The sequence below is a fragment of the Lissotriton vulgaris genome, chromosome 3_1 (genome assembly GCF_964263255.1).
Source record: "Lissotriton vulgaris chromosome 3_1, aLisVul1.2, whole genome shotgun sequence".
NCBI classification, from domain to species: Eukaryota; Metazoa; Chordata; class Amphibia; order Caudata; family Salamandridae; genus Lissotriton; species Lissotriton vulgaris.
This window is the reverse complement of record NC_141689.1, coordinates 555,787,905-555,815,834: the sequence shown is the minus strand read 5'-3', so window position 1 is coordinate 555,815,834 and position 27,930 is coordinate 555,787,905. Positions and strand designations below refer to the sequence as shown.

The 27,930-nt window shown below is 43.8% G+C and overlaps 1 protein-coding gene across 1 annotated transcript in view; it reads right to left on the bottom strand.

Annotated features, from left to right (window-relative positions):
- Positions 1-27,930, bottom strand: part of MSH3 (mutS homolog 3) — a 2,089,876-nt gene that overhangs the window by 432,776 nt on the left and 1,629,170 nt on the right. The window contains exon 20 of the mRNA XM_086960834.1: positions 21,673-21,830. Coding sequence (XP_086816960.1) covers positions 21,673-21,830 — 158 coding nt within the window. The remainder of the gene's footprint in view (positions 1-21,672; positions 21,831-27,930) is intronic.

The following is a 27,930-nucleotide window of genomic DNA, read 5'->3' as shown; positions in this document are numbered from 1 at the left end:
TCCGTAAGGTCAAGGACGACTTTAGATCGTGCTTGGGCTCCAGACACCAGACGCATACGAGGTGGGTATCGATAACCGACATCGTGCGGACACAGGCCCTGCATGGCTTACACCCTGTCTTCCTCGAAGACATCCTCTCAGACGATGTGAAAAAATCTGGAAGTCGACAAAAAGTTAAGAAAAGAATATCAAAAAAGGGCAAAGGGGTAGCTCTTCCCGGATTGGTGCTTAACTAGCGTGGAAAGAAAAGAACAGACGTCTGTGCGCCTGCGTGGCGCTTATATAGGTACTGCGATGTCATAACTGATGCTAACGACGCCGCTGATGTCACGCAGAGCCCAATGGAGCCACCCGACAGCGCGCACAAGGGGTATTACTCAGCAAATGTTTCCACATTCAGCCTGACACCAGGTAAATTCAAAGGTAACAAATCTGCAGCTAGAAGTCTCTAACTAACCTGTCATGGAACGTTAATGGCCGGGGGAGTAGGGAAAATGAAAGGGGATTCAGAATTGTTTGGCCAGACAGGATGAAACATGGAGTACATACTACTAAAAAAGTGGAAGTCAAATGGCGTGGCATGCTGAGGTGTCAAAACTGTACCCACTGTAGCAATGTTATAACCGGCAACAAGATAACACATCCCACTAAAGGTCATCATATTGAACTACATCACACAAGTACATGTCATACAACTAATTGCATCTACATGATCAAATGCCCCTGTGGCAAGACATATGTTGGCCAAACGGAACGGAAATTAAAAATCTGCATCACGGAACATAAAAGTAATATAAGACTAGTAAACACAAAATCAACAATAGCCAACCATTGGCATGAAGCAAAACATCAAATTTCTCAACTACGTTTCATGGTTTTGGAGAGTCTACCGCAGCACCGTGACAGGGATCCTACGAAGCAAAGATTAAAAGCTGAATATTTCTGGATCAAAAAATTAAATTCCACCCTACCTATGGGGTTAAATGATCGGATAGAATATTCGTGTTTTTTGTAAGACTATGTCTTCTGAGCTATACATTGACTATGGACTGATTCTGCATTCCTCATGTTAATATAACAAATGCACATTTATCTCAAGTAGTTGTGAACATTAACGGCTGTTTGTTTATACACATAGAGTGTTTATCTGTATTAGTTGTTCATTTTCGTGTAGATTATGTTTCATTTAACTTTATTGATTCACTGTAGAGTGTCAACTTCCGCATGAATCCGATGCACTCATGTCATATGACTATCGTTGCTCGTATCCCCATTGGTTGTCATCCCGATCACGTGATCTCTGCAAGTCCGTTTTTTAACTTTTCAGTCTTGCGCGTAAACCCACTTCCGCATTGCCGGCACTCACGAGAAGAGCATAGACACGGATTGTTCCAGTGCGTTGTAAGTCAGCTTTCTTTGTTTGACTAGTATGTTGATTGACTGCGAGCATTTCTTGCTTAAAGTGTCGAGCATTTGAAACCTATGTTCGCTTGTTTACTTTAGAACTTTGCTCGTCTTGTACTAAACTAAATGAGCATGTGCGTGTCAACCCGTGCACAACACCTTGTCCGAGCACCTAGCTTTAAACAACTCACCATCGGATTTAAATGCACCTCCCCATTCACCAAAGGATTTTTGATTAGGTTTCATTCACGTTAGACACGAACACAGAATGTATCATTGTGATTTATTTTAGAGTGAAGTAAGTGATCAGGTCCTGTTTCATTTCATTTTTTACAGACCCCTGATGAAGGGTCATGCCTTGACGACATTGGGTATTGATGAATAACTGTGAACAATATTGACTAATTGCGACATGTTATGTTATGTTAATTTCGATTTATATAGCGCCAAATCACCGACAGGTCTCTTAGCACTTGCTTTGGGAACCCGTCCTGGCTTTTCCCTGCGAGATAACCCCTAATGGGCATCCCCAAGGTGAAGACCAGGCATCCCATCGCGGTGGGGCCGTAGTGGAGATTAAGCAAGCTATTGCCCAGAGTTGCAGAGTGTGAACCCATGATTCGAGTAGGCACCGAGGCGAGAATTATCGAGTCGGTGGACATTTTTGAGCTCAAGACCCTGCCGCATCGGGAATTGAACCCTGGTCCCGGGTCAGACCTCTGCATCAGGGTCTGCCTCCTCTAACCAGTGAGTCACACTTCTAACATAAGATGTTAATTATGCCAGCACATGAAATTCATTTTGAACATGGAATTAAATCAAGCTCTGTGATTGGAGCATGAACAATGAATTAAATAAACAAATTGGAACTTTGTAAAGAAACCCAGTGTTTCATGTGATATTGTGCGCACATTTTTGGTTGGTAGGTGACCCTACCCACATCACGGTTGGATAGTTAAAGGCACGGACAGACACCGTGCGACAAATGAAGCGCCAAACCAAGTATATTTAACGGATTGATCCATTGAAGTGTGAGAAAAAAGAGTGCACAGGGATAATACTAATTGCTGTACATACTACAGACCCATCTAATGGGGAACATGTCACTTTATGTAGCAAGGAACATACAAATTATAGTGTCACTCTGGACATACCTCCTGATCAAGGGGGGGGGGGGGGGGAGGTTGCAATCTTGATTGAAAAAATGCACTACATTTAGCCTAATGGAAATATGGATGGATAGTGTGGGGAGATATTGGACAGGCACATGGGAAGGTGAACAGATGCTACATATAGGTATCTCAAGACCTACAAATGTAATGCTAAGCGCCATAGGGACACTACTCTTGAATCTCCCCCAGGCACTATTAATAGTTTGTGGGGATTTTAGTATGGTATTTGACAAATCTCTAGGCAAACCACTGATTAAGTCTTAGGACAATGGAGCTACCACAACCGAATGAAATCATCCAGGCCATGGAGGGGCCACTAAGGAGGGATACAATGCTTCTCCTTTTACTCCAGAGCATAAAAGCAAAGTCAAGGAATGCATGCATATGCGCAACCATGGCACATGCCCAAAGGTTTTATAAAGCATGTTTTTGGCAAGGTGTATACCGAACCACTCCATAATGATGGGGCCACTGACATCCCAAAAAGACACATACACAGACATTGTAGTCTGGGCTTGTGGTATCTGACAAAGCAAGAAGCTGTAGGAACTGAAAATGACATTGGACATGTTCTTTAAAGAAAACAAATGAACAGCGACAAATTGGATAATGTTATATGTGGCTTACAAACCTATCAGGGACACCCGGTAGCAAGGGGACACTTGGCACTAAGATCAATTGGGACAGATAGTGTTAGACCTGTCAGCCCTAGGGTGGTCTTTCCCCGTTTTCTTCGCCCTTGCCTTGTTTTTTCCACCACCCCTTTTTTGTTGGACCTAGGTCTCTGGACACCTTACCACTGCTAATCAGTGCTAAGGTGCAGGTGCTCTCTCCTACCAACATGGCTGCCACAGGCCCTGCTACTGCGGAGTGGTCTTTTTAGTAGCATACTAGTAGCCAGGAGCTGGCTGGGACATTAAGATACTGTAGTAATGCCAGCCCACCTTTTCTGTCCATAGCTTAGACTGTGGAAGCTCCTGGAACCTTCTGGAATAGGGGAGGGGTCTCACTTTGCTGTCTTAGAGAGTGGTCATCTGACCTAGGGATATTTAGGGAAAGGAGGGAAACCTTTTTGTCAGTTGGGGCATCACTGGACCTGGGGGAACCTCTGCAGGAGTCTTAGGCGGTAGGGCCTAGGGGAGGAACCTATACCACTGGAAGTGACTGGGCCCAGGCACTGCCTTCTAAGTTGAGTAAGGGACTCTACCAAACCCACTGATCTGGCCCAGCGTGGGGAGAACCCGGGGAACCACCTGCAGTGATCTAAGGGAACCATCCTGACTCGCAGCCACCAACTCAACCCCCCCCCCCTTATTACCTATCCCCCAAGGAACTACCTGAGAAGGGTGCAGAAGCCATCAAGCGCCAAGAGAACACCTACTCACAAGAAGGACTGCTTGGTGATCAACCAGGTATTAGCGCTGTATCATCCACGCACTCCCCTGCTCAGCATGTGCCCCCCTGTGCTGTCCTGCCACAGTTGTGTTGCTGAACTGCCATTACCCCCAAAGCGCACTCCTGCTGTGCCCCCGAGAAGCGCTGTGACTCTAGAAACTGCTGCCTACCTGAGCGCTGTCCTGCCCAGAACTGTGGCCGACCTAAAGCTAAGAGTCTGAGCCTCTATGAGCGCTGGGAACTCTAACGAGCTGCACCCCTAAAAGCGATGTGTCTTCGATCGCGCTGTGGCCCCGAATCTCTGACTGTGGGACTCACCTCCGCCGCCCCGGAATGGCCCGTGCTATTGGGCGCTGTTGCCGAGTGCCCATGGGGTCGCGTGACACTGCTGCGGCCCGGGCGCCCATTGTCGCGTCCTCTCCGTTGGCGCCCGACCTGCTTGGCGCCCTTTACTTTCCCCCGTGCGGCCCCCGGAGCCTGGGGAGGGCCGCTGCAGGATCGCGAGAAGGCCGCGCTAGGCCTGGCGAAGTCGGGAGCCACCATCACGTGACGGGCGCGTCGGCTGCGTCACAGGCCACGCCACACCCTGATTGGTGGCGTGGCCGCGCCCCCGGCAAGCAAGCCTCAGATTGGCTCTGGGGCCCGGCACACGGCAAAGCGGCCCTGCCATTGGCTGAGGCAGCCGCACACTTCCTGGAAGCGCCCGACTGGTCCCGAGGCCGGAGGTGCCGTCAAGAGGCCCGAGACCGGTCTCCCAGCCGTGCGGGGTCCGCAGGAGGGTCGAAGCCCTCCCCACCGGCCACTACACGTCCCGGGCAGCCGCCTCACCGAAGGAGGTCTTAAGGGCCGGAAACCACCGCAAGGGCTCTCCGAGGAGCCGAAGAGCCAGGTAATCCACCCCTTGGAGAGGGCGGCGGTCCGAGGAGAAGGCTCGGGCTGCCCTGGAGCCTCGAGCACACGGAGAGGCAGCCCCGCTACCGCCCCTCCCCACAGGAGGCTGCTGTAGGGCCTGGTTGAGCCAGATTAACTCCCTAGACGCCTGGAGGGAGGGGAGGGACTAAGCACAGGCCTGTGGACCCGGGCCCCCGTACTTGCATAACCCCTCCTTGAGTGCTCCACAAGTTAACCCTCTGTTAGAGGACTGTTCTGTTGGCCTGCCCCTGAGCAGGAAGCCTGATGCATGTTGTTGTGCCATACAAGTAAGGGGTCAGATGCCATAATGAGCCACTCATATGCCTGGGTTTAGAGTGTTAAATACTCACTGCCAACTAGGAAACATTCCATCTTAAAGTGACCCATGAAGGGCTGTTTCCCTTTGACTGAACTTGCTTGGGACAATGTTGGCGCACCTGCTTATATAATGGAATGTTAGCTGAATTCTGAAAGAATGAATTACTTACCTATGCTTTTATAATAGAATGTTGCCTGAGTCCTCAGGAAAAGGTTTTACCTATGCCTACAATGAAATGTTGCTAATGAGTTAATGCTGAATTGATTGCCATGAATGATTTGCCAACCCTGAATTTGATCTAGATAAAGGTATATTGATTTTCAAAGACAAGCTGGTGTGGTGTCCTTTATTGCGTGCGTTTCCTGTCTCAGTGTGAGTGTGTGCTGCACTGCTACTTTACACCTAAGCTTTCGGGTGCCTTCCTGCTCGCGCCAAACTACCCCCATGGAATTGGTGACCCCAGTTCTCACAGATAGAAAGTGGACACTGAAGAACAGGCCCTACAGAAAGGAATCCTCATCATGAAGGAGCTGTAAAAATTGTCTGATGACCAAAATGGCAGATTACTGCACCTAAAGTAGGAAGAATATAGGAAAATACTCCTAAAAAAAGGACATACACACCACCTAGGAGTACAAAGGAGACTTTCTGATACTCAAAATAAAACAGGGCTATACTAGAATAGTGGGACAGTATAGATGAGGGACAGACATATGGGTGATAATCTTGGCAGAGGGTGGCTATGTACAGGGGGACCAGTAGGTGGCAGATGCATTTGCAGATCACCTTGAGATGCTCTACAGCTCTATGCTAACAGACGCAATAGACAACATTGAGGGCTTTGTAGCTGAATGCAGAGGGGCACAACTAAATGTAGAACAAAGGGAAGACCAAGAATAAGAAATCAAGATTAAAGACATAGAACAGGCCTTGAGAAACCTTAAGCCTAAAATTAATGACCTATCAATGGAATTTTACAAGAGGTTGAGTAACAAAACCACACACCACATGATTTACATTTTTCTTAAAGATATGGGCGATAATATACTACCACAAAACCTGAGGAAGGCTATAACTTGGTACTTAAGGACGGCAAAAATAGGTAAGATAGCCAATTTTAACAAATCATAATTTTGCTGAACAGAGAAACTAAATATTGTAGCCAAGGTAACCGCTTAACAGGCTACTTCTACAGCATTTAATGCTAACAGGGGAACAAGGTTCTGCATGCACAGGCTCCACAATAACCTAGTGTACTCTAAGGCTACAGAATCAATCACAATTATATTATTGGGTGCCAATAAGGCATTTTACTTGACCAAATGGCCCTTATATTCATGATACTAGAAATGAACCCAATCCATAATATTTTCTGCACTGTTGTTCGCACTCACTCTAGAACCACTAGCCGAGTAGATAGGTATGGATGCCCTCATTCAGGGGTGGGATGGATGAATATTACTCTATGTGGACGGTATCCCTTGGACCTGGCAGGCCCACAAAACTTGCTGTTAAGATCCAAAAACATGTTCAAGGCTTATGATAGGCTTTTAGGGTTCCACATTAATTGGGGGAAACCACTTTTATTTCCCTTGGCTAGGTGTTCCTCAATGCAGGAGCTACCCATGGCACTGAGAAATGAAAGCGGCCACTTCATAGCCTCAGTATATGAATCTCAAAAGATCCCACAACGTTTTAAGCAATCCATTCCTAGCCTCTCCTATGAAGCGTAAGAATGTAGCTCTTCAAATGGAAGAAATTATCTTTCTGAATTGGAAAGAGGGACTATCTATAAAATGATTGCCTTCCCCTGGATTCATATGTAGCCTACAAAACGTACAACACATTCTCCGGCTGTCAACCCTACAGAGAAACCCCATTGGACGAGGTATTGCACTTGCCAACATCAAAAAGTATTCAGCCGTATTGAAACAATTGGTGGTAAATGGATGGGCCTTTTCACATCAAAGTAAGCTGTGACTAAAATAGACCAACATGCACTAGAAAAGAAAGTATTTACACACACAGTATATGGTAGCAGGACAAGCAGTGACCCACCGCCAGTGACTTAAATAGTGATAAAAACATGGCACAGTATCACTAGAAAAATGGGGTGCAAGTGCCAACTGACACCTAGGACATTACTGTAGATGGGAGCTAATCTTCAATAAACAGGGAAGGTTCCAAGAAAATAAACAATAGGGGAATTAATATCCGACACCAAGGGCCAGATGTATCAAGATACCGTTTTGCGAATCCTAAATAGCGATTTTTTGCGAATCGCTATTTAGAATTCGCAGAACGGTATGTATGTACAAAATCGCAAATTTTTTGCGATTCCTTATTATTCTTTATTTGCGAATTCGCATTTTGTGAATTCGCAAATAAAGAATAATTTCCGATGCATTCCTATGGGCCAGGAGGCCCATAGAAATGATAGTGCAATAATTCTCAAATTGCGAATTCGCAATTTGCTAATCGCAATTTGAGAATTATTTCAAGGGTGCAGGGGTGTCTCAAAGACACCCTGCTGCACACCTCAAATCTACATGTGTGTGCATGTGGCACACATACATGCCCTATGGGCATGTATGGTTGTCACATGCCACCCTTACAAATGCCAATTAGGGCATTTTTAAAGGAAATCGCAAATTACCACCAACTACAAGTTGGTGGTAAATTGCGATTTCTTAACACAAATTCGCAAACCAAAAATGTGTCATACATATCATTTAAGGAATCGCAAAATTTGCGATTCCTTAAATGCTATGGCAAAATAAGGAATCGCTAATAATTGCGATTCCTTAAATTGCGATTTTTTGATACATATCAAAAATCGCAAAACGGCCGTTTGCGAGTCGCAAAAGCCTTGATACATCTGGCCCTAAGATGAAATACTACAACCAACTCCTGAAAGAATATATGGTAGATACATCACAAATGTTGAAATACATACAGCTTCAACACACACTGAAAACCTGCATTAAAAATGGACAGTTGTAACAGGTGGAAAACCGCTAGACAATAGGATACCACTGATTAGGTTGACTAAAACGACAATCAAACATACACATACCATATTAATGAACATTTCTCAAATATATCTGGTCTATCTGAAATCTTGGTTAGAAACAGACAAGGATCCAACAGAGTAGGGTGACTGGCCACAGGCCCTGATTCAGCCAATATGTGTATAAATAAGATTATGAGAACGCCTTCCCAATAGGAAGCAGAGATGAGGCAAATAGAGGATGATGACTGCGTTGAGGCCCTGATGCACCCAAAAGAGATAGTGATAAAATCTGGCTTTAGATTGGTCCAATTGTAAATCCTGCAAAGCACATACATCACCAGAATACTCCACAAGTTTTATTGCATTACATACATGCCCTAGAGGATGAGGACAGAAAGGAACACTTAGGCACACACTGTAGAGTTGTCTAAAGCTGACCACTTATAGGATACAGGTAGGGAAACTAAAACAATGTGATAGAGGAACTAGCGACTCTAGATGCACCCAAAATCACACTATGAATTTAGAGAGATCAAACCTAAAAAAGATACAAAAAAATCAACTTGGGTCTTATAGATGTAAAAAAAGATATAGCACAGCACTGGGGCAGTTCAATACTACCCAAGCCTCTGCACATGGATGTGCAACATGGACTGCTGTATGGTCACTGAGAGGGTGGTATATACAGTATGAGAAAAAAAGTTTCAGAACACTTGAGGTGGTTGCAAGAAAGAATGAACTGCAGCGACTGGGCAGCGAGATGTGGAATACAGCAAGAAAAGAAAGGTGAAGAGCAAAGCAGGATCACTTTAGAATGGCCAGCTGTGAGCTGGTAACTGGTGCATAGACCAAAGAGAAAATGGGGCGCAAATTGTCACCACGAAGAAGTAAATGAAAGTCACAAAGCCAAAAGGGAAAAGTGGTCTAATGTCACATAAATTGTTGTGCATCACAGAGCAGAAGTGAGTGTATCACGAAATAAACAGTTTACACACTTACATATAAAAAGATGTAAAAACATATTACACAAAAAAAATCCAGCAATATAATGTGTCTTCCAAACCAGGGAATTGTGGGTTTGAGAAAGAATAAGTTCAATATCTTGGATTTAGAGTAAATGCGTCTGGTTTTTCTATGGATCCTAAAAATATCTCCGATTTGAATTGGCCCTCACCTGCTAATGTTACGGAGACTCAAAGTTTTTTGTGGATTTACTGCGACGTTCAAGCCAAAAAGACTTTGGATAAGGTTAAACAGATGTTTTCTTAAACACAAATATTTTGTCATCCTGATACTTCAAGGTTATTTACTGTGGCAGTAGACCCACCGGAAAGCAAAACCTTCCTGTTGTTTTATTCACCCCATATTTTGTTAGAGTATATACAGAATTATTAAGTACTTGAAAGAGAACTCATAGCTATGAAGATGGCTTGTACTGAATGAAGGCAGCTGTTGATGGGTTCTAGAGAACCATTTGAAATTCATGTACAAATAGTTGTCAAGCCACAAAGGCATTTTAACTACTCACTATGATTTCAACATCACCTATATTCCTGGTTCAAATTGGATGTATGTCCAGTTGTTATCCTTAATAGTAACTTTCTAGAACCAGCCTTTAGTTGCCTCTCAATGAGATGTTAGTATAGCTCAGGAACACATGGGTCGGAAAGCACTTATTAAGAGACCCCTCTAATTCAACAATTTTTTTTTTAGTCTACCTATTTTGTTTCACTGGAGGAATTGCAGTTATATCATGACTATGCCATTTTTGGTTAAAGAGGAGTAAGGAGTACTTTGGATTTCACTTTGCGTTTTTTTTTTGTTTTCTCAGGAATATGTTCTTGCCTCTACTACTTGTACCCTGCATAAATCCATATTTATCAGCAAATTTGGTTATCCACAGCCTTTATCAGTAGCTCATTGACCTTGTCATATGATTTTGACAGATTTTATAAGTGTCTTCCACTTTCAGAAGGATATCATATGATAAGAGTTACTGTACACACCTTTTGAAAGCTGGCTCTTTTAGTATTTGTCCAAATTAAAAACATCTGAAGAAATGATCCATTGTTTTTAATTGAATTTATCTCCTTCTTGGATTGTGCCGTATTATCATTTCTGAAAGAGGAACGCAATTTCTTTCACGCTTTTGGAAAATTGCATGTAAGGCATTGGGAGTTGAACAAATTCTATCTTCTGGTTACCATCCACAGTCAAACGGACAGACTAGGCGGGAAATTAAAGTTTAGAGCATTATCTGTGGTGCTCCTGTAATCCAACTCAAAATATTGCTATTTCTATTTATGTACTGCAGACGTATTCTATTATAATGCAATTCATAGAACTGCAAATGTTTTACTGTTCTTTTGTATGCAACATTTTTGTCCACGAGTTTTCCATCTTCCCATCATATCGATTCTTTGATTCTAGTGACATCTTATTATCTGAATTAGTTATTGTAAGCACAGGGATTATTATTTGGGGTGAGTGACTGCCCACCTCAAGGATTAATAACACTAACTTGTCAGGGTGAACGTCAAAAGTCACTATATTTGCCTGAGATGAATCCCCTGATAGCTATGGCAATGTGTAAAGCATTAATAAAGTCCAAACACCAAACAATAAAATCCCATCAAGTTAGAAAAACAGAATAGCATTTAACACCTTATCTGCTGAGGCTCCCTCCCTCCCACCTCCAGTGTTGAGCCCTTTTTTTGGCAATATGGGGTACTTTGCGCTTTGACCTCCATGACCTTTTTTCCACGTAAGGTATCCATGCTAAATCTGCATCCTTTTTTCACCCACCATACTGGAGACTTAAAAGGGGAACCCGAGAAAAGTGGTAAAACATAACTACATTTTGAGGTTTTGGGACAAAGTAGAAAAAAAGTGCTTTGCAAAAAAGTGCTGGCTTTTTTTTTTTTACAACAAAAAGTCCCCAGCTTTCAGAAACATGCATGGTGTAGATTTTTTAAAAGTAGACATAATTCGGAATTCAGTAAGGGATCATATGTGTAGATCTCTCAAGCTTTTCCCAACAAAACGAACTGTTGAAATAAAGAAATATTTAAATTGAGTAGGAAAAATTTCTATTTGTGACAGCATTTTGTGACATTATTTTGTCACAATAGGCGATTTTTAAAAGCAGTACGCCATTATGTCAGCTAGACGCTTCTGTTTGCGGGGATATATAGGGTTTGAAGGTTATTTAAGACCCCAAGTCCTCATAGCCAATAACTAAGCAGCACAATGTTCTTTTATTGTGCACCAAGTAAAGACCAATTCATATGGTGAACTATGTAGAGTGAAAAAACGAAACCTATGTATTTCTAAAATGGGCACCAGATCTGGAGTTGAGGACAGTGGTTATTTGTACATCTCTGAATTTGTGGGCACCCATACTGACATGTGATTCAGAGGGCATTATTCAAAACATCTCCTTTCTTACACACTGGCTTACATTTGGAAGGCGCAAATACAGCAACATCCAACTGGTAAAAACAAATGTTCTACTATTCTATGTTTTCACATGTCTCCTGAAAAATGGTACTTCACTTGAATGGGTAGGCCTAGTGGCAACAACAGGAAAAGGCGCAAAACGCAACATAGACACATCACATTGTTCCACTCAAAACTGAACCATTTTATTGTGTTGTGGATTGCTGTAGATTAAGGGCCCTGCTCAGGCAGCATCTATAGAAACCTAGCAAACCTATCAATTCTTTTCAACTAGGCACCAAAGGAAATCCATGGTGGCAGACTGCATGGCTGTCACCAGCTTTTCCTACCCAGAAGCCTCTGCAAACCTCAGACTTTGACTAAAACACACATTTTCCTCATATTTCTTTAACCCCTTGCCTGCTAATGACGAGCCCAGCTCGTCTTGAGGCACAGTGGAGCTGTGTCCATGACGAGCTGGGCTCGTCATAACGGCCGCGCCACTGCCACGCGCGACGATTTCCACGCCTGTACGGACGTTTTACGGGAGTGGGCGGAGTCATGACGAGCCCAGCTCATCATGAGCACAGCTGCACTGTGCCTCATGACGAGCTGGGCTCGTCATGAGCGTCGCGGTGGCGCGCGCGGCCCCTCCCCCCAGCACCGCGGGGGAATTACCCCCTCGGTGGAGGGGTTACGGAAAACCTTCTAAAATTTGTGGGGAGCCACACATTTCCTACCACCCAGAATGTACCCAAGTCTACCTATAAAAACGGTACTGCATATGTGTGGGAGGCCTAGTGCCCGCGACAGGAATGGTCTCAACACGCAACATGGACACTTCACAGGTTTCCACTAAAAACAGACTATTTTTTGTTTGCAATGTGGCTAGCTGTGGAATTTGGGCCCTAGCACAGCCAGCACCTAGGAAAATGTAGGAAACCTGAATTGTTTTTTAAACTAGACATCCAGGGGAATCCAGGGTGGGGTGACTTGCATGACTACGGTTTCCTTACCTAGAAGCCCTTGCAAACCTCAAACTTCAACTAAAAATAAACCTTTTCCTCACATTTCTGTGCAGTAAAGTTACGGAATCTGTGGGGATCCGCAACTGATTTAAAGTAGCCTTTACTTTTTCATTGATAGGAAAGTTAATCCTTCTAGTGAATTTTCTTGGGAAGATGCTTATTTAGTTCATACTACCATGTCAGTTTCTTACATGAAACCTTGATATACTTGGAGCTTCAGGACACAGGCACACTATTAAACACTTGTCAAGACTAGTGTTAAAAGCTTACCAAAAACAATGCAGATTCAACAAGCAAAGAAATATTTGTCATGCTGCCTTCTAGTAAGTTCCTGAACATTGCGCTCAGGGCATAGCTGATTTTCAATGCTGCCCACACCACTATGGTATCTCCACACTCGTGGTCTCCCAGAGGAGTGTAGTGAGATTTCTGGAACACCCGAAATAAGGGGCGAAGCCTAACTCTGGAATCCATGCACAGAACTAAAGGATGTCAAAGTGATGAGTCTTGTTCAATTGCCAAACAAACGCCATTAACTTGTAAAAAGAATCAGAGAACACTCCAGTAACCAGCCACCCAGGTGGGGATCTGTTTACAGGACGTTATTCAAAGTTATCAAACTTTCCTCTGATGTCTGTTCTTGTTTAAACCACATATAGGGGGGGGGGGGCGCAATCACAAGAGGAAGCTGCAACACAACTCATTAATTCCCTTAGTTTGTGTCTGTTCTTTGCTTCCTTGCTATTTTTTTAATACAAATTTTATTTCACAAATGACACGCATAGAGCAGGGCTCTGCGATCCAGAGACATCTGCACAATAAACATAAAACATCATGACTTTGACTTTTCAATATTGAAATCAAGTAGAAATAAAGAGCAATACAGATGAAATAAAACCACGTGAAAAAAACCCTCCCAACAACCACCCTGTCGCACTTCCTTGCTACTTTTTAACCCAGATTATTTATTCAAGCAGTTTGATCTTATTCTGAATGCTATGGCTGGATTTCTTGCTTACCTCTTCTTACATTTGTCATGTCAGGTGTAGTTTGGTGCCTTACTGATTTCTACAGTATTAATCATAATCTACTACTAAGACCCATTTTTTGGAGACAATAGAGATGTTTTTTAATACTAATCTGTGCAGCATGGCACTGTGGGTAATGGGAGGGGTCAACCTTTCCTCCTTCAACTAAGAAGGGAGCTCAAACAGACCTTTTCAGCATCCAGGCCTTGATAGAAAATGAGGTAAGTACCTTTGCCCAAGTAGGGACCCTTGTTTCTAGCCAGGGTAAGAGGGATACACACTTTAGATAACCTCTGCCCATACCCTTGGTAGCTTGGCACGAGCAGACAGGCTTATCCTAAAGGCAATGTGTAAAGTGTTTGTACTCAAAAGACACAGTAATTCAGTGATAACTCCACAAATGGACACCAGACCAGTTTAGAAAAAAAAAGTATCTTTATCCAAACTCAACAAGACCAAAACAACAACAAATGTAGTAATATAGCACTTCATAACAGTTATTTCCAAAATAAAGCTTGTAGAAAACAAATGGCTCCACCTGGGGCTATTACGACGTTGTGACACCAATAAATCCAAATTAAGGCGCTGTCCGTGTGGTGCGTGGCATGGGGCTCGGAGCCACACAGACCCCCAAACAAACAGTACCTTTGGAAACAAAGTCTATGATGATGCACTGCGTCATAGAGGTGAGGCATCGGTGCCAGCTCCCTGACTGACACGGAGAGGAGAGGCGTAGTGTCCGGGAGGAGGTGATGTGTCGAATCTAGGACAGGGGATGTCGGTTGTGTTGGCGGTGAGGCGTCGGTTCCAGTGAGGCGATGCAAAGTCAGTGAGTTCGTGAAGTCACCCTCGGCGGTTATCGGCACCACAATATCAGGATGAAGGTGCTAGCGGTGATGGAGTCGGTGTGATCGCTGGACTCAGGAATGCTGGTAACTGTAGGCATCTGCAGGCATCAAAGGGCGACAGAGATGTGGTGGAGGCCGGGCGGTGCATTGTGCACTTCACGAGCAGTGCCCCTGCCTCGGTGCAGGTCACGGCATCTTGCTTCTTTCAAGTTGGACCCAGCTGCCAACAGCAGCAACAACCTCCAGAGGCCCAAAACTGGAATAGGCACCACATGGCAAGTCAGAACTCTCGGGAACTGAGTTCAGGGGAGCTGGGGGTGAAGTCCTTGTGCCCCTGAGACTTCAGAACATGAGGCCAACACACACACAAGCGCTTGGAGATTATTTTTGAAATAGGTTCACAGAAAAGTTTCAGTCTTTGTCCTATGCTTGTTAAAAGCAGCAACTGCAGGCCAACCCCACCCAGCACACAGCAAAGGGGCAGTACTTCTCCTCACAGCTCTACCTCCTCCAGCTCTTCTCCTTGGCAAAGGTTCCTCTTGAGTCCTGAAGTGATCTAAACATTTGGGGTTTAAGGTCCACTACTTATACCCCATTTTGTCTTTGTTCTTCTTTGTGCCAGGGTCTCTGAGCCCAGTCCAAACCAGTTCTGTCCTCACTGGTGCTGTATGACCAGAGGGGTGGAGACAACATTGTGCAAGGGAAAAAAACGCCCCATCCAGGTGCAAAGAAAATTCCTCCCACTAATCTAAATGCAGCCAAGGTCTATTCAACTCAGCTCTGAGTCATCCAGGAAGTATTAGGCCCAACTCAACCGCCCACCCAGTGGATGTCTACAGTGAATGCACATCCCCAGGCCCTGTCACTCCAAAACAAGACAGTCAATCCACAAACAGGCAGAGGCACACAACATGGTTAAACAAGAAAATGCCTACTTTCTAAAAGTTGTGAACAACAGGGGTTAGGTCCTTTACGTGGTGGGGGCTAGACCCTATATAAGTAACAAGCAGCACACAGTGCCCACACCACAATTACTCAATATGTATTTTGAAGGGTAAGAAACCAATTTATTGTCGCTTCCCTAGACCACATTACTTTGTGTTCATTATTTTATACCTTTTTCAAGTTTTCAAAAAATTCATAGCAGAAAAATACAATGAATTCAAATATTTACAAGGCTAATTGAACTTTCTACAAACATTAACCTCTTAAGTGCTGCGTCGGGGCGTTGGCCGACGGCAGCACTACCTCCCCAGTGCTGCGCACGTCCATTGGACGTCCATTCAGCACTAGTTCCAATGGACAGCGCAGCACTGGGGAGGGATATTTGCACCGCATCTAAGGTGTTAAAAGACAAACATTATTTACACATTAGAAAACATTTTGACATCAAGCATTTACAACAAAAGTACAAAAAATGATAATGGTTTCATCACAAACAACAATTATTACAAATGAGAGAAACTAGAGTTGGGAGGAGAAATATAAGCAACTCGATGGCTTATGAGTTTTTTTAATACTGGACCAGCTGGTCCTAGTGTTTTTTACAATGATGGTTTTTAACTCCCAAACAACACTGCTGACGCGTTTCAAGACCAGGCGTAAAGTCACTGGTCTGTCATCAGGGCTATATGTATCTTGTATCTGCAAGATGCAAAAACATTATTTTACGTAATCTAGCGTGTGGGCTCCTTATTTCCATTCAGTAGCTAAAAACCATTCTGTGCTACATTCCAAATCTGTTCAGAGGAGGACTTCGAGAGGGGTCTTTTGAAGGTCCTTTTGATAAATATCGTGGCCAGACAGGGATGTCTAAAGGAGGTAGCAGGTAATTATCCACCCTGCAACAGTAAGCGTTTATTTAGCGCCCCAACAACCTTAAACATACAGCTAAGGTTGTGTTTTGTTTTCTATTAGGATGGTGATAGTGATACTCCTTTTTCCTTGAAAATAAGAAAACGAAGGAAGGTAGGCCACCTTAATTGTTTTTTACCTACCATGTTACCCTGGTTGCATGCACGAAGTTAATAACGCAAATCTCCCCAACACCACAGATTCAACCTCGATGGTTACGCCGCAAAAATTGATCCCGCCGTAATTCGGCAGTTCTCAAAGAATAAGGTACGCTTTCTCCCCCCTTCCACTCTCAATTTGTTTTTGTCATTAGCAAAATAAATCGACCAATAATGTAACTTACACACACTCAAAAAATTCCTTTAGGCATCCCTGTCTGGCCACGATATTTATCAAAAGGACCTTCAAAAGACCCCTCTCGAAGTCCTCCTCTGAACAGATTTGGTATGTAGCACAGAATGGTTTTTAGCTACTGAATGGAAATAAGGAGCCCTCACGCTAGAATAAGTAAGATAATGTTTTAGCATCTTGCAGATACAAGATACATACAGCCCTGATGACAAACCAGTGACTTTACGCCTGGTCTTGAAACGCGTCGGCAGTGTTGTTTGGGAGTTAAAAACCATTATTGTAAAAAACACTAAGACCGGCTGGTCCAGTATTAAAAAAACTCATAAGCCATCGAGTTGCTTATATTTCTCCTCCCAACTCTAGTTTCTCTCATTTGTCGTTTGTAATAATTGTTGTTTGTGATGAAACCATTATCATTTTTTGTAATTTTGTTGTAAATGCTTGATGTCAAAATGTTTTCTAATGTGTAAATAATGTTTGTCTTTTAATGTTTGTAGAAAGTTCAATTAGCCTTGTAAATATTTGAATTCATTGTCTTTTTCTGCTATGAATTTTTTGAAAACTTGAATAAGGTATAAAAATAATGAACACAAAGTAATGTGGTCTAGGGAAGCGACAATAAATTGGTTTCTTACCCTTCAAAATACGTATTGAGTAATTGTGGTGTGGGCACTGTGTGCTGCTTGTTACTTTCTAAAAGTGGCATTTTCAAACTCACAATTTAAAAACCAGCTTCAATAAAAGATGTGTTATTAAATTCTGAGTTCAGAGAGCCTAACTTTATTCCTCTATCTTGTCCCAGTGGGAAGTTATACTTGTAAGATATCTCCCATGCTATCATATGGGACAGATAGCCTTTCAATAGTGAAAAAAAGAAACTTGCCAGTATTTCACTATCAGGACTTGTCACGCACACCAATACATGTCCTACCTTTCACATACATTGCACTCTGCCCATGGGGGTACTTTGGGCCTACCAGAGAAGTGTCTTATGTGTAAGAAAAGGGAAGGTTAGAGCCGTGCAAGTGGGTGCACTTGCCAGTGAGGCATGACAGTTAGAAACTGCACGCGCAGACACTACGGTGGTAGGAAGTGACACATTTACAGGGCTACTCAGGTGGGTGGCACAACCAGTGCTGCAAGCCCACTCGTTATAGACAAAAATGGTTCTGTCGGGTTCTCATAGGTTATTTATCAGCGCACTAAGCGTTGCATATCCCAAACACTAGTAGGGCATAAATATCACATACGCCTAAACACAGATGTACGGTTCAGAAATAATCACAATAACGCAGTATGTACGTATCCACTGTACATTTAGATCAGAATTAAATCATTCATGTATGTTCAAGTCTTCAGTAGTTTAAAGGCTGTTTACAATGGGTGAAATAAACAAAGTGATCATGTGACATATGTGCTTAGTGACAAACAGTTGTGCTTTATATCCAAGGTGGTTCAGGATTTATGTACAAGGGAAAGCACAAAGATTGTGGTGGTCAGACACATAACCAATGGCCCTGGTAGCTACTAATGCTCCTTTTGGCCTGCAGAGCCTTGGTTGATCTGAGCCTTATTTTGTCGTTGACGTTTCAACCCACGTTTTGATCCCTTCGGTAGTCACTAAGGGTCATAAAGACATCAGGACATGGTACGGGGGTGGGTGGGGTGCCAGCCTAGGGATAAAAGCCCACTTGTAGCATTTGATTTACAGGCCTTGGCACACTTAGTGCACTTTTTAGAGACTTATCGGTAAATCAAACATGTCAATCATGGATTACCAATTATAATCATAATTTACACAGAAAGCACATGCACTTTGTCACTGATCAGCACTGGTAAAGTGCCCAGAGTCCTAAAGCCAACAAAAACAGGTCAGGAAAAATAGGAGAAAGAAGCAAACTGTTTGGGGATAACCCTTCAAAAACGGCAATTTCCAACAGCAACATTATAAACACACAGATGAGGTAGAAAGAGCACTGCAAGTATCATGAAAACAGAGATACAGTAAAGACACAGGCAAGAATCAGGAATAAGGAGAACAAACAGATCGAAACAGTAATAAACTGCAATTACATTGCAACACTACGAAATATGTCCTGGTCTCTGCTCGCAGTCACCTCACAGATGCAGGTTCAGCCTCTGCTGCATTTTTGTTAAGAGACCCTTTAAAGCCCTGAACACTAGCTTTAAAGGACTCTCTAGGAAGAAAACAGAGATAAACACCCACCACAGGCAACGTAAGAGAATTCTGGTATGATGCTGAAAAAAAGCCTCCCCATCAAATGATGACATGAGGTGAACCACACAGTAAAGGGGATCTCTGCAGAACCCCTCTACAGAAACACCCCTGCATAAAAGCATATCTAGGATATGCTTTAGGCACGGTCTAGAAATACAGCCCCTCTTGGGACAACTAAGGTTTGCCACCTAAGAGTACTGTAACTGTGCTGGTGTACACACTAACCACAAAATCTAAGACAAACAAACAAAGTGTGCAAAGCAACCGAAATAAGCACTGGCAAAGCTAAACTGTCTTGCCTTTGACACCAATGTCAGAACTATTGGTTTTGCCATTGTTTGATTATTTATGGGAAAAAACAATAAAAAAAGGCTGCCCATGCATAAGCACGTGTGCACATGACAACCATTTCTCAATAGACAGCAAGACAGCAGCTGTGCATGCATTAAGCATGCGCACAGACAGCAGCCACCTTGGAGTATTTTTTGTCATAAAGCATAACAAACCTAATAAAAGCAGGCCTCTGTGGATGTACACACAATGTGGAGCCGTCTTTTTCAATATTTCATATTAATTTACTGTTTCAAGATGGACAGCGGCCATTTACCAATGGAAAATGAATAATAAAGTATGATTGGGGTGCCACACACTTCATGATAATCAGCCAGGTAGCAGTGGGCAGCAGCTGAGCCCTTGCTAAAAATGTATATAAAAAAAGTTAAGAGCATGAAAGGGAAATGTGTGAGAGTGTCAGATGAGCAGGTGAAAAGCCGTAACAGAGAGAGCTCATGTCAGGGAGCGCCGCAAGAGCAGCGGTAAGTGTAGAGAGAGGATGGGGCAGGACGACACCTTAATCACCGATAGAATGAGGTCAGAGCAGTGGCGGGTCCTCCGCTAAGGAGGGGGAGCGTTGTCCCACTGCTTTTAACCTGTTCCGTGCTCCCGTCGGCCAACACCGACGGGAGCACTCCCTCCCTGGTGCTGTGAACAACCGCTGGCCGACGCAGCCCCGCCCACCATTCAGAACACCCGCACCACAGCGGAATGTTCGCCGCGGTAAACGTGTTAAGCAGTGTATTTAAAGGTAAAATAAAATGACAATAACTGAATGTTATCATTTTATTTGCCCATGCTGCTGTGCAGTAGGGGCGGGCAGGGCTGCTCTGCTGTCAGAGCAGGACAGGGGAGGAGTGGTTTGCCCACTCCAAGTGTGCATGATTGCTTTGACGGCTGAGAGTGAACCACGGCAATCAGTCAGGGGAGCCTGGGTGCTTCCTGCTTCCTGTTCAGGCTGAGTCCTGATGTGAAGGAGAGACTGGAGAGACGTGGCGGCGATCAGGTACGTTTTATTTTATTTTTTAACATTCCTCACCCCCGCCACCCTCGATCCCTGCTGGCAGTCACTGGGTCAGAGACATGAGGGCTGACCTAAGATGCAAATAATAATGTCCAAAGGCAACGTCTACAAGCAGAACACGAAAAGCTAATGGTTTGAAGTGGATTTACCCAAAGCACACTCTAATTATATGTTAAACTATGACATACAGGTAAAGCTATCTGTAAGGGCGACCTAAAACATACACCTGTATTTACTGTGGTATATACGTTTCTTTAAGCATTTTAGTTATGCCCGATGTCCTAATAGCAACCGTGCTGAAATAAATCGGTGTGAAAATAATGTGTTTTCTACATGTACATTTGTTCTTATTATCTAAAACCGGAAAAGGTTACTGAAGAACTCTAAAGTGTTTACTCGCCACTTGAATTTCTGGAAGACTAAGACATATTCCCTAAAATGCCTCTATCCGTATTAGTGTGTTTTCTGCGGCGATCCTTTGGTAAATACTTCGAATGAAGGTCAAAAGGAAGCAGATGAGACATTCGGTGTCTCTTAATTACCACACGCCAAGGAAAATGGCCCACATGGAATCAAACGCAATGACCTAGCAGAATAAAACAATACATACGAAAATATGCGGCCTGCCTGTCCTCAGACACCTTGGACACATGGGCCTCATTAACTGGCGGCCTCTAATGACGCCTTTCCACCCTCGAGTACCCCATGCGTCATTCACAGCAAAGCCTGCTAACGAGCAGTAGAGTATTATCGAACACACATATCGGATAGTTTCATCGTTGCATCTGTACAGCGCTTACAGCCCCAACCTTTTGCAGTATTATACCCCAAATGATACTTTGTTTTCTCTTGTAACTGCACACTTGTCACTTTTTCCTCCTGTGCACTTTTTACTACCTCATGTATTTTTGGCTGCGCACAATTTTTACTACCTCATGTATTTTGTTTGCTCACAATTGTCACTATTACCTTTATTACCTTTACTACCTCATGTATTTTTGATTGCTCACAATTTTTACTACCTCATGTATTTTGTTTGCTCACAAATGTCACTATTACCTTATGTACTGTAACGTATGCGTTTGCAATCTGTTCTTTTGTAATGTTTCTCATTATGTTTAATTTCTGTTCCTTCTGTGAAGCGCTCTGACACCTTCGGGTAAAGTCCGCGCTATATAAAAATGCATAAATAAATAAATAAATAAATAAATAAATAAATAAATAAATAAATAAATAAATAAATAAATGCGCAAGCCGGCCGCCTGAAACGCCTGGGCGAGTAAAGAAACAAAGGTGCAACGAAAGACGCTTTACCTTGTAAATATTCCATCCACGACGCTGATAGCTGCTTCCTCCGCGGGCACGTAGGAGCCAATCTGTGCCATGGCAGTGATCAACGCCACCTGCTTGATGTAGGAGCTCTTGCCACCCATGTTGGGGCCAGTAATGATCATGGCTCTCTCTTTGTCCCCCTAGAACAATAAAGAAACGGTTACCAAAGAAAAGTACAAACAACAAATATAAATACAGATTATGTTCAAATTATCCTGGGTTGAAAAAGTCAGACACACAAAAAAACGATGAACGTGACCGAACAACACGGGAATGACTGGCCTCGGTAAATTATTCATGCTTTCCAAACAGAGCGAGAACACCAAAGACAGTCTTCTGGGCATTAGGCTACAGTCATGATTAAATACGGCGATCCGGGATCCAATTCCAAGATTAAATGTTTTAATTAGTTAGTTTTTCAGTGTTGAAAATGGCGCAGGCCTGGAGGACAAATAAAGTCCTCAATTGGCAAATAAAGTTTTCAATTGTCAGCTTCCGGCGCACCGGAAAGCAGAGCAGAGCCCGGTTCTCAACTTTGTTTACCATTTTTGGGAGAAAACAGCGAGATTGGGTGCTTCTCTGCCTATTGTTCCCTTTTTTACCTCGCCGTGCTGACTCACATAGTTAGATGTACCCGAGCCAAAATACGGACCGGGACATCAGCAAAGAATACAAACACAAGTTTAATCCAAAGGCAAAAAAACTGTTCACAGCACAGAAGTAAGCACTCAGGAATTCAACAAATCCTGAACTTTGGGACTCAGGACCACCCTATAATGAGACACCAAGGTAGAAAGAACCGCCCAAGTTGCAGCCTGACAGATCTGCTGCAGAGACGCACCCTTCACGCACCCTACACCTCAGCCATTGAAGCAGACATGCCCAAAGTAGACCTCCCGGGATCCCCAGAGGAGAAGACAGACCAAATTGCTTGTAAGCCAACAAAATCACAGACTTGATCCACCTGCTCAAGGTCTGAGTCCAAAGCTTAGCCCACCTCCGGGCGGGATCAAAGTTAACAAATAAAGCGGAAGAGACTGGGAACCCCTACCCTGTCCAGATAAATCAACACCACCCTAAGCACATCAGGCGAATGAGGAGCCACTTCCTCAGCAGACTGAGGGTCTGGAAAAAACACCAGAAGAATCAATTCCTGCTGATCATGAAACAAAGAATTCATCTTGGGCACAGAACCCGGACCCAAACGAAGAACAAGCCTGTCTTCAAATAAAAGAAAGGAGACAAGCGAGACAATGAGCCTAACTCCCCCAGCCTGCGAAAAGATGTGACAGGCATCAGAAAAAAAACCTTCAAGGTCAGAAAGCGGATTTCCACAGATGCCAGTGGATCAAATGGGGGATAGGGAAGAGACCACAACACCAGCAGCAATTCCCAAGACGGACATACCATCTGGGGGGACTGGACAGAGATTGGAAAACCCCTTAAAGATCCTGGAAACCAGACTCTGATTGTCCACCAGACCATGGGGCCCGAAAAGCCTTAATTGCCACCCATTGCACTTTAAGAGTGGCAGGGCTCAGACCCAGCTGGAAACCATCCGGGAGAAATTCCAGCGCCTGAGGCCGGGAAACAGACTAAGGAAGCCCTGTCAGGAAGCACACCAAGCCTGAAAAGTTTTTATAAGAAGACATGGTAGGCATCTGTTTGGATGCCTGCACAGGGAGAGGAAACAGAAGCTGACAGATCCTATTAACATCAAGCCTCCCTGCTCAAGTGCCAAGCTTTCAACTTGAACCTCACAAGTGATGGCACCTAGGGATGTACGTTGTTGCAACGCCTGCTTTTACCACGCATGCCTCTACAACGCAGGTTTTTCAACTTAAGTCGTTACAACGACTTGCGTTGGGGGGTGCTGGATAGTGAATAGTTTAATTTACTATTCCAACTCCAGTCCCCGTGGATAGTAGGGAAGGTGTTGGATAGTAAATTAAACTATTTCCTATCCTAGAGCACCACCCAGCACAAGTCATTGTGATGACTTGCGTTGAAAAACCTGCGTTGTAAAGGTACTGCGTGGTAAAAGTTGTGTCGTAAAGGATTTTTCCCGCACCTAGAGACACAGAAACCTCAGGGGATACAGAACCAACAGAAACCTCCATTCTGGACCTACCTTCATCACCATCAATAGAGGAAATCAGACAGAGCGGAGCCATGCAGGTGCCACCAGAACAACCTGAGCCTTCTGGCCTTGATCAGAACCAGAAACCTCTGAATCAGAGGTAACGGAGGGAAAACAAACATCAGGGCCACAGGCCACACATGTCAGGGATCCACCTCAGAAGCAGAGTCATCCCTCCCGCAGGAAAGAACAGGGGAAGAAGCGCATTGCCAGGGCTCGCAAACAGGTCTTCCTGGGGCTGACCTCACAGCTGACACACTTTGGCAAATATCGGGGGAAAAATACAAAAGTCCTGAGAGGACGGAATCTCACTGCTCAGGCGATCGGCGTGACAATTCAGTGCCCCCTGAATAAAGAATGCCCTAAATGAACCCACATTAGACTGGGCCCAGAGAAACAGACGAGCCAAAATTGCAGACAATGACAGTGCCCTCGTCCCTCCCTGACGACTGACAATTGATTTGGCCGTTGTGTTGTCTGTCTGGACGACAACAGCCCTGGCTTGTAAAAGAGGGAAAAATGTATAAGAGCCAGACAAATCGCCTCCAACTCCCTCTAGTTAGAAGAGCGGGAGGTCTGGCACACCTACCACAGTCCCTGGACCATGAGAGTTCCCGACCAGGCCCTTCTTCCACTCTCGCTGACGTCCGTCATGATGATGATCGGCTCCGGATCCCCCTTTCAGGATGCTGGATGGTTCGAGCGACCAACTCAGCTCTTCCTGGATACCTGAGTCACAGGAAGAAGACATGTCAAATCCTGCACATTGGGCACCTATTTGTCCAGAAGGAACCTCATATTGAGCTGCCACTGAGCCCAGGGCACCTAAAACAAAGGAAGGCAGATCTCCCTGAACCCTCATCCATAGGTAAACTGGCTGAATGGGTGCAGACTGCAGGTCCAGCAGATGAGAATGAATCTTCCAAACCCTTCAGTCTGGCAAGGTGAATATGGCTAGATCCGTCTGGAACCGGGCTCTAATGAAGATGCGATTCTGAGCGGGAACCAACTGGGACTTCCTGGTATTCACCAAGAAGCCATGTGACGACAAAAGATCCATAACCCTCTGCACATGTAAACAAGTCAGTTGAAGAGAAGCCCCCTTGACCAAACAGTTGTCGAGATATGGGAAGACGGCAATCCCCTAGAGAAGAAGAATTGCCATTAGAGGGGCCATCACTTATGGAAACACACCGGGAGCAGATTTCACACCACACGGTAAAACCTAGAATTAGTGATGCGCCACCCACACGAAAACCTCAGAAACGAATGATGACTTGGATGCACATGAACATGAAGGTACGCATCTTGCAGATCGATGGCATACACTTAATACCCCAGAGACACCAGGGGAATGAGCTGCTGGAGAGGACATCTTGAACAGAATAGATGCAAACCACAGATTGAGGTGCTTCAATCCAAGACTGGCTGAAACTCTCCCGATACCTTCTATACAAAGAACAGGATCAAGATGGCCCTCGAAAAGCGATTACCCAGTAAAAATAAATACGTTTGGCCCGGCTATTCACAAGGCCACCAGGAGCCTATCAATGTTTGTGATTGGAGGCACAGGGGCCTCACAATGTGAGTCAGCACGGCAAGAGGGACAACGGGTTAATGTTCCACTGAAGAGCATATATTTGTATTTTAATTAGAAAGGTAAGCGGGTTGCTGCTTTTAACACTAATTCAGAAGTTGCAAGCCTACTAATATAGCACACTGATCTATTTACATGCATCAAGGAGTTGCATGCAAACTGTAAGTCATGGGTTTAGATCCATATAGATTTTTTCTCCATGTGTTACTAAGATTTCAACAAAGGGTTCCTTTGGTAAGTAATAACGTTTTGTTAGTACAGACAACCACACTCAATGTGCTACCTTTTACATCCTGATTTTGTATTTCTACTGACCATTGACTCTTAACGTATAAAGTCTGCAAATATGGATTATATGTGATTCCCACAGTTTATAACCCTCATTGTCTAATCTAACATTTCCTGTGCATTGATTTACACAATTGCATAATCATTCGTGCCTCTGAGTGTGATGTGGAGTGATATGACACCCTCCACTGGCAAAAGCAGCCCAATAAATGAATTAACAAGAAAATAGGAGTCATTTCAAGCAATATTTGTGTAATTGCTCATAGAGATAAATCTCGCATTCTTACAGTGCAAGTTACGTAGGTAGCGGAACAAAGGTAAAAACCTGTCTCCAATAGTTTACTTATGAATTGATAATACTTATGAATTAATCATCTATCTGCCTTTGTTTCCTTCCATCTCATTGGCATCTAGGTGTTAAGCCCCAGATGACTTCCAGCTGGGATGATACATAAACAAAAGAAGAGCTGGTAGCCGCTTAAATCTAGCCTTTCTTTGTCCTGGCTGGAAGTGAAAATAAGAAAGCCCCGTTCTTGCCTGGATGTTGTGGTTCTGAACGAAATCAGACAATGTGTGGGCGCTGTGGAATTATGTCCCAGTGTCGGAAAATGGGACCAGGACAAATTCAGCATGGTTTCCTGGGTAGGCCGGATCTCAGATCTGGCCCAGATAAAGCTGCCAGAACCGGAATCCAGCAGGAGTCCCCTTCTTTCCAGTAGTGGAGCCAGACTCCCTCACCTGGTCTCAGAACATGCTGATTAACCCTCAGTGTCTATTTGTAAGTGCACATTCATTAAATTGTTAGCACCTCTTCAGCTGCTTCTTAGAAATGACTACACACCAGGTCTCAGCAGTAGCCTCAACTATACAAAGGTTCATTCACCTTTTAACCAAAGGAAGTCAGATTCCTTTGAGTGATCACTATACAACACTGATTATAATGTGCCAATATTTAATTATGCCTTCTTCTTTTCAGTTTAAAGCTATGAACACAATAAAACCCCACTGTAGAATTGGGGCTATTAGTTGTATGGCCTGCACAAGTAATACGTCCACAATTTCCCCTACTGGGAAACAAGCACCCCATTATAGACAACTAAATAGTACACATTAATTTACAAATATATACAGTATATGCTTTAGTCTTTCAATACATGGTAGAGAAAGAGACACCATTGGAAAGTAGGTTGACACCATGTACATAGAGGAGTTATGAAAGCATGGCATGACATAGGCACAACCCTTTCCACCAGATATCTCTTGGTAGTTCTTGAACCTTTACAGAAAGTGTCTCAACATAGGACAGCCGTATGTGTGAATCGGCGGCTATTGACCGGAGAACCAGAATTAATCTGCTGTACGCCCGACTATCAGTCCGATTAGCTGAGATATCTGGTTTTTAAACAAATTCATGGTGCAACGTTACCGTCCTTAAGATGGTCTTGTGGATCGTATAGACCGTTAGGAAACCCGAAACGTCGACACAACCACACCTTTTTGTTTTCATTGATGTTTGTTGATACATAATGCAATTAATGTAAACAACTAATTAATTTCAATGTATGGTTGATTCTGTGTACTACCCATACGTCAGTTCAAAAACAAAAGGTGTTAGCTACTACTATGTTTCATAGATGTTTATTGACTCAGTCGTAGATTCATTGCCGCACTTGATTGGATTACTGTGTTCTTTGCTGTTTTCTGACAAAATTGATTGAAACAAATATGAAAATATTTATGAGAAATTCCCTGACTGTTAAATATTCTGCTCACTTTTGTGACGTTCTGAAATATTTTAGTCACATTTAAATGATTCCTCAAGGAACATTTGTACCTTGTTATTGATTATACTCAGTTCCTTGAGGACTAGTGGGTTGCCCTATTTATGTTCTCTCTGTCCAAAAGCAATTCTGCTCTACTTCGTGCAAGCAAGAGTATTTTCTGCTCTCACTTGCAAGAAGCAGAGCAGAGTTTGCTATGGTTTGGCGGGAGCAAGCCTTAACAAACTTCAATGTCCTAGGGGGAACCCCGGGACATTGCTGGAGAGGGCGCTGGGGTGGTGGCGGTCACCAAAGCCTGTGATTTAGCCCCAGGGAGGTGATGGTATCCGGGATGTGGGGGATCCGCGCAGCCCCGCATTATGTGTAATTAAAGACCTGTGGAAGTGTTGGTCCCTGGGGCTGCATGGGGTTCCCACGCTCCCCGCATTATGTGT